Genomic DNA, 7,106 nt, shown 5'->3' on the forward strand with positions numbered 1-7,106 from the left:
GCCTTACATAAAAGCCAGCACAATTTCAGCAAGCATAGCATTGCTATAGAGCAACAACCATAGCCTTTGTGTGATATTGAAGACACTGCTTTTTCCATCTTACAGGGTGAATGGGCCACTGATGAATCTGGATGAGTTTGCAGAGACCTTCCAGTGTCCCTCAGGAAGCAATATGAACCCAACAAAGAAGGCTGCTGTGTGGAATGTATGAATGCTGTGACTGCTAACACCTGTTATTAAGAATTCGTTCGGCGCTTTAAAATACGCAACTACCTCAGCATTTACATCCGCACAGCACACACATGGAACTGAGAGCTATGTAAATGAGCTTGCGGAAAATGCCGATATCATATTACTGTGTCAACACAGCATTCATCTCCCAGAATTCTGGAAGGCCATTCAGTGAAGCACACCTCACAAAAATTATTTATGTTAAACAGAAGCAAAATATCTGAAAAGGCAATGAATTACTTGGAAGTTAACCAGTGTAAATTGCCATTTTAACACAGCTACAAGTTTTTTGTTACTGGAACTGCATTTGCAATGCACTTGTAGCACAAGTGCTCATTACTAGGTTCAATTTACACAGGTTAGAGAAAACAGTACACTTTTGTATTGTTATGGAGTACACAATTCTACTCAAACACCATTCTCAGACAGTGACCAGGAATTAAGCATAACAGCATGCTTGCAAGAACACATCACACCTGTAGCATTGTTCACACATGTTCCTGTATATAGTGGGTAGGAATCATTCACACTTCATTTCATGGTCATGCCACATTCTTTTATTTAACAATTCCTCATTTCCATTTTTCACAACTCATGAAGCATTCCTGGTGATGAAAACGAGGCTGAGAAAATGTACAAAACTGAGCTGAATAAAAACATTTGAGAGTTCGCACCTGTGGTCTCTGTACATGCGTAAACAATGAGCGGGCGTGATATCACCACGATTCCATTCCCGACTGCGACGATGTCACCTGATAGGAAAGCAAAATAAAAATGCATTTAGATAAAACTCACTGCAATGCAAAGAAGGTAAAAAAATGTCCAGAACGACTCCCCATCTAGCCTGTACTCCCGTCACACAGCACATTTTAAAGACCTTTCCAGCAATAAAGAAGGTCAACAACTAATGAGCCTGTAGCACAGCTACATGGCGTCGCTCGAGGGCTGAACAACTCAAAGTCATGCCGCATCACATGCTGAGCGGAAGGTGTCACTAGTGCCGCTAAGTTCACTAGTCACTAGAGTCACTCAGTTTTAAGCCTGTAGCAAAGTATTCTCTTCTTTCTAACCAACAAATTCACTTCCTCTTTTTAACCCGGCTCTCTGGTTAGCAGAGATAGGTTTTTTTTCTCCTCCCAGAAACCACGGATACTTGCTGTTGCTGCTTCTACATTTTTAAGTAATCCTCAGATCTGAAGGAAAAACAAACATGCATGCACAATGTAATGCCTGACAACTTAAAATGTTTTTTAAATGTAATCAGTGGCTTAGATTTTCTATCAGTAGCTTTTAGTGTTTCACTCTGAAGGGCATTGTAATTGCCTGAAACTTAAAGCCCATACAAAGCCTCTTGTCATCAAAAGACTCATGAACGCCTCTATTTCCAAGACTCTTTGCAGTTAAGGCCTCAAAGGGACTCAGATGAGTAGCGTGTGCCTTTCAATAAGAGAACCTCATTCTCAAAATTTTTTGAAGTGACCATGTGACAGTGGTCTCAGCTTGTAATTTCCCTGCATTTTCTAGGATTTTATTATTTTCGACATTTTTTCCACAAGTGATTTCTAATATCTGCACACATTAAAAGGTGCATGATGTCATAAATCATAACCACTTAAGCATAAAAGGTAACACAGTGCTTCAGAGGTGAAAAATTCAAGAAAATGATGAAGACTTGACAGAGCAGAAAGAAGCAGATGCTGAGAAAATCCGACAGCAGCCAAGTGAAGAGCTTACCGCCTATGAATGACGAAAGATGTGAACACAAAATGGTAAAATGCCACGTCATTGTTGAACAGCTTTGAGACCTACAACACTATACATGCACAGCAAGCAAGGAACAAAAACAGTAAAGGAAATGAAATGCTGACCACAATGATGCCAAAGAGCTAAAAGTTTCTCAGCAAGGGAACAGCATTGTTGCAACCTGTCAAAAGTGAATAAGACGTATGGTACTTAATTAATGCTACATATGTTTACAAACGCACAATACTAGTAGCCACTAACAAAATTTTTAATTACTTTAAGTAGGCACAGACAGATATGTAATTTTTTACAAGCAATGCAAATGATAGAACGTAAATAGGTCCTTGCTTTGTCCTTTTGGGATCAACTAAAGAGCCATCCAAAGCACCTGCCAAACTTCAAGATTTCTGATGATGATTTATGAGAAAAGTCTTTATGACATTACAGACTAAGAAAGGAAAATCATTTTGGCAGAGAATTAAACCTGAGAAAACAAGCAATGTTTAGCGATACTAAATGCACGTAGGTTTTAATACACAATTACATTAGACATAAAACAGAATTATTCTTCACAGACATAAAATAAGCTTACTGAACAATGCAGTGCCTCAAAAACAACAATTTTAGAAAGCAAAACCTTACTTTAAGCAGCTCATAAATGTGTCTCCATAACCCCCCCCCCCCCCCCCCCCGCACCCAATATGCTGCACATACCTTGAAGCTTCTAATTGTGTCCACAGCTTTTGAGTGCATTGCCATGCAAAGCTGCTCCAAACCACAGGGTTTCAGAGACTGATGGCCCTGTGGAACTAGGTGCAGCATTTACAAGTGCACACACAAGAGTCAATAGAGGGGAAGCTTGGAAACAGGAAAGTGTCATACAGGAAAGAACAGAGTACACAGGAACACAGCAGCAAATGGTGAAAAAAGAGTCCAGGAATGTTTGTTAGCATATTACACCATTTCTCCATCACCCTCACACATTCATGTTTCAAAGGTGTGAACGAGGAAAGCAACGAGAATGTTAAACAGAGGAAAGAAGCGGTTGGTTGCGCCAGCTGTGGGAAGAGAATACAGAGGTAGTGAGGCATGAATAGAATACACACAAAGCAAAGAGAGGTGGAACTGGCCAATTTTTAGCCGAGAGAAGAGATACACAGATAGCAAGACATGAATAGAACACACGTGAAGCGAAGAGGGGTGGAAATGCCGATTTTTTCAGAGTGTCTGAATATGCATGCACTTCAGTTCTTCAACACTTCCAGTACAGTAGGAGTTTCCAGTAAGTACACTGGTAGTGCGTGCACCAAACACAGCAACTTTGAGGGAAGAAAGGTGAAAGGACTGTCACACAGGGCAGGAGAGCACACGGCACCCTTCAGCACAGATACCTGAGGAAACAGGCAGGGCGCTTGCGTCCATTGGGAATGAAGCCACGGGCCCTGAGACGACGGACCGCTTCACGCAAATGCTTGGGCTGCAAGGGCCCCGTTTCACCTTGCTTTTCAAGGACGTCCAGTGCCTCTTCCACCACTTCACCAACAAACACTTTGGCGATGCCAGACACAGCAATGACCACGTTCTGTGACACCGAGCAGCCTGTGATGGACTGCACGAGTCGCTTGACTGCTGCCTTTGGAAATGCAGAACGCCGATACATCTCGTACCTGCATGAGAGCACAGAAATGTAACACTTGCTTTGAACACTTCATTCAAAATGGTGCCGTGAATGAAAACAAACTGGTCTAGATTCTTTTATGTGGTTGTTTCTTTTTTTCTGCAAACAAGCTCCAGCCATTTAAAATATAACTGGGAATATACAGCTTAGTTTGCAACGCAAGAACACATTTGACACTGAGCCACTGTTGCTGAGATGATGCAAGTATGAAGAAAAAAAACTTCAAAACTCTTGACCCTGGAACCTACCCTAATCAGAGATTACACTCCATAACTTTATTTAATCAAGAAACACCAATGCCAAACGGTAAGCACAACTCAGTTTGAACACAAAATGTGGCCCGCTGTAAATGATAGTTCGAGAGGGATTTGTACTGCAGACTCTATTTAATTTCAACTCACTCTATTAAAACTTCTGGTCTATTTGAACTAATGTTTTTTTCACGTCGATGGCAAATGTATTAGAAAGGCTGCGCTCAATTCAAAGTTCACATAGTTAAGAAAATTTTCAGTTCCTTTCGAGTTCGAATTATTAAGAGTCGACTGTAACAAGCAAGAAAGAAAGAGCTGGTTACAGTACAATTCTGCTTAGCTGTGCAACCAAATTTTGCCCTACATTCAAAGTTTGGCAGGAGTTTTCGTATAAGCATAGCTGTTCACCTAAGACGGTGGCATTAGTTACCTGTTCAACTGTGATTCGGAGAAATTGGAGACGAGGACCTGCATCTTCTCGCGTTCTTCTTCCTCGATTTGCTCCCGCGTCTTGTTGGGCGCAGGTTGACTGTCTGAGCCGCCGACAGCACCTTCGCATCTCCGCGCGGAGAAACTTGGGCCCGGTGTGTGGCTCACGGACTCCTCGAGCATCTGAAGCGTGATCTCGTTGTCCGGCGAATCGGGTGCCTTTGGCTCATCTTGATCATGCTCGGGGTCATTATCTTGGTCACGGTCATGTTCAGCGTCATTCTCGTGTTCATGTTCAGTTTCATGGTCGTCTGCGCTGGCTGCGCTGTCCTTGGCATCCTCATCACTCTTCATTTGAGCCGAGTCACCTGATGCAGGAACCACAAAGAAGAACACTGTGAGGCTCTCAGCGTCAACACGGCTAAAGCTGCGTTTGGCACGATACGATCATCCACCGTGTTACTTTTCTCACAAGCAGTGAGTCATAAGCGCCGCACGACTGGCAACAAACATCTACGCGCAGCAGCAGGCAGAATGAAAGTTATGGAAGTGATACAGGGATTGGCAAATGTCCAAGAAATGAAGTATCGACCGAAAAGGGTATTTACCTGCACTGTCTTCAGTAAATGCTGACATGGTGTAGCTGGACAGTAGCCTTCAAACAACGCAAAGCACTGGAAGATATGCACTTAAAGAAGTCTAGATGTGCCGAATTATACGGCAGGCATTTAATTAGGCGTTTAATTAGAAACAGTTTGACAGCTGCTCAACAGCCGAAAAGAAAACGCCGCCATTTTGTTCCAATACGCACTCGACAAATGTATTTACCCATTCACGTTTTCTTTGATTGGCAATGGTAAGTGGCGTCCTCAAGCAATGTAAGTCGACAACTAATAAAAAAGAATCGCTGATACAAACATTGCATTACATAAATAACACTAATAAAAACGCTTTTATAATGTATCATACAAAATAAATACAGAGATTTGCAATCTTATAAAGCAACGTTTTTGTTGCCGCAGAATTGGCAGAACCACAGAATGACACAAACGTGGCAACCTTGCGCGCTTGCGCAAGTTTGTTGGCGTTCATAAAGCTTTCGAGCGCACTTGTAACGTTGTGTTGTGCTTCGACTTGCTGTAATCAGTCTGCTAATCTCCGAACTCAATTATAAAAGACCAGGCGTGTTCTGCTCCAAGGGAAGCACCACTGTCGTCAGTGGTCGCGATGTCTACTACATCAAAACGTATGGTTTACGTTGGCGGGCTTGCCGAGGAGGTCGACGAAAAGGTGCTGCACGCTGCGTTTATTCCTTTCGGCGACTTGATTGACGTGCAGATTCCCCTTGACTATGAAACACAAAAGCACCGCGGGTTCGCTTTTGTGGAATTTGAGCAAGCAGAAGACGCCGCGGCAGCAATCGACAACATGAACGATTCGGAGCTGTTCGGCAGAACCATTCGCGTAAACATTGCAAAGCCGATGAAAATCAAAGAAGGATCAACGAGAGCTGTGTGGTCCGAAGACAGCTGGCTGCGACAACATGCCGGCGAGACTCTTAACACCAAAGAAGACGACGAAGATTCGAAAGAAGGCGGCGAAGCCGACGCGGAAAGCGACGCGAAAGAATCCGAGAAAACGAAGAAGGCGGCGAACCCGCAAGTCTATCTTGACATTAGCGTGGATGGCCAGGAAATCGGAAGGATCCGCATCATACTCTACAAAGACGTCGTACCTTTGACGGCAGAGAACTTCCGTTGCCTCTGTACGCACGAGAAAGGTTTCGGGTTCATCAAAAGCAGTTTCCACCGAATAATTCCCGGCTTTATGTGCCAAGGAGGAGACATCACCAACCACAACGGGACCGGTGGAAGGTCGATTTATGGGCGAAAGTTTGCGGACGAGAACTTTGAGCTGAAACACACGGGACCGGGAATGCTTTCCATGGCCAACTCGGGTCCAAACACCAACAACTCTCAGTTTTTCCTGACTACAGCGAAGACGGAGTGGCTTGATGGGAAGCACGTTGTGTTCGGGCAAGTCATCAGCGGTATGGAAGTCGTCAAGAAGATGGAAACGTATGGGTCACCGTCGGGCAAAGTGTCCAAAAAAGTTGTAATTTCCAACAGTGGCGAGTACACGTAGTGTCCTCTTGATAAAAGCTTTTTTTGTATGATACTTAAATCTATGTCCAATATTTATACATATCCATTGCTATGGTATGTGCTAATGTGTCTGAATGGTTCTAACTCCTAACTTCTGGGTCTGGCAAGTGACATCTGTCGTTTATTGATGCAGCTCCGGTTATTCTTGTCCGAAGTCCGCAGAGCTGCAGCTAATTACTTACTGAAAGTATCCTCGAAGATGTTTACTTTCAGGTGTGATATAAAAGGCATGGCACAAGATTAAATCTTTTTTAACTGCTCAAGTAAAAATTTAATCTTGATGATTAATATTTTTCCTTATTTTCAATGTGCAAGCTGTATGACAATCTGAGACATATAACCCGGATTTGTTTAGAATGATGCTAAGCCTAGGATTTTGAGTGTAGTGTTTAAAGTAGTAGTTTTGTTTATGGCCCATGCGTGCTGCATATAGTATTAGTAGGGTGCAATGGTCACTGCAGTGCTGGCACTGTGGCAGACCAAGGGAGCGATATAGATGAGAGTCAAATACGAGCACTTGAGAAGCGTTGAACTTGGTGTCACATAATTTCAGAATAGCTATCATGTGCCTGGAGCATCAGTAATTTCTTTTCCGAATTTATACTTCCA

The 7,106-nt window shown here is 43.1% G+C and overlaps 3 protein-coding genes across 3 annotated transcripts in view; 2 read left to right on the forward strand and 1 right to left on the reverse strand.

Annotated features, from left to right (window-relative positions):
- Positions 1 to 904, forward strand: part of LOC149342337 (neprilysin-1-like) — a 70,253-nt gene extending 69,349 nt beyond the window's left edge. Inside the window, exon 22 of the mRNA XM_089546783.1 lies at positions 106 to 904. Within this exon, the coding sequence (XP_089402909.1) occupies positions 106 to 211 (106 nt within the window). The 3' untranslated portion in view covers positions 212 to 904. The remainder of the gene's footprint in view (positions 1 to 105) is intronic.
- On the reverse strand, positions 766 to 5,099 carry Taf11 (TATA-box binding protein associated factor 11). Its single transcript, XM_089544634.1, has 4 exons — positions 4,941 to 5,099; positions 4,334 to 4,700; positions 3,366 to 3,641; positions 766 to 983 (listed from the first exon to the last, which is right to left on the reverse strand). Exons 1-4 carry the CDS (start codon positions 4,966 to 4,968, stop codon positions 980 to 982), a joined length of 675 nt encoding a protein of 224 aa, XP_089400760.1. The 5' UTR covers positions 4,969 to 5,099; the 3' UTR covers positions 766 to 979.
- Positions 5,100 to 5,427: 328 nt separating this feature from the next.
- On the forward strand, positions 5,428 to 6,544 carry cyp33 (peptidylprolyl isomerase cyclophilin-33). Its single transcript, XM_089544633.1, has one exon. It carries the CDS (start codon positions 5,560 to 5,562, stop codon positions 6,475 to 6,477), a length of 918 nt encoding a protein of 305 aa, XP_089400759.1. The 5' UTR covers positions 5,428 to 5,559; the 3' UTR covers positions 6,478 to 6,544.
- Positions 6,545 to 7,106: the final 562 nt, after the last annotated feature.

Source organism: Amblyomma mixtum, chromosome 5, assembly GCF_055824585.1.
Source record: "Amblyomma mixtum isolate Tamu chromosome 5, ASM5582458v1, whole genome shotgun sequence".
Taxonomy (NCBI): Eukaryota; Metazoa; Arthropoda; class Arachnida; order Ixodida; family Ixodidae; genus Amblyomma; species Amblyomma mixtum.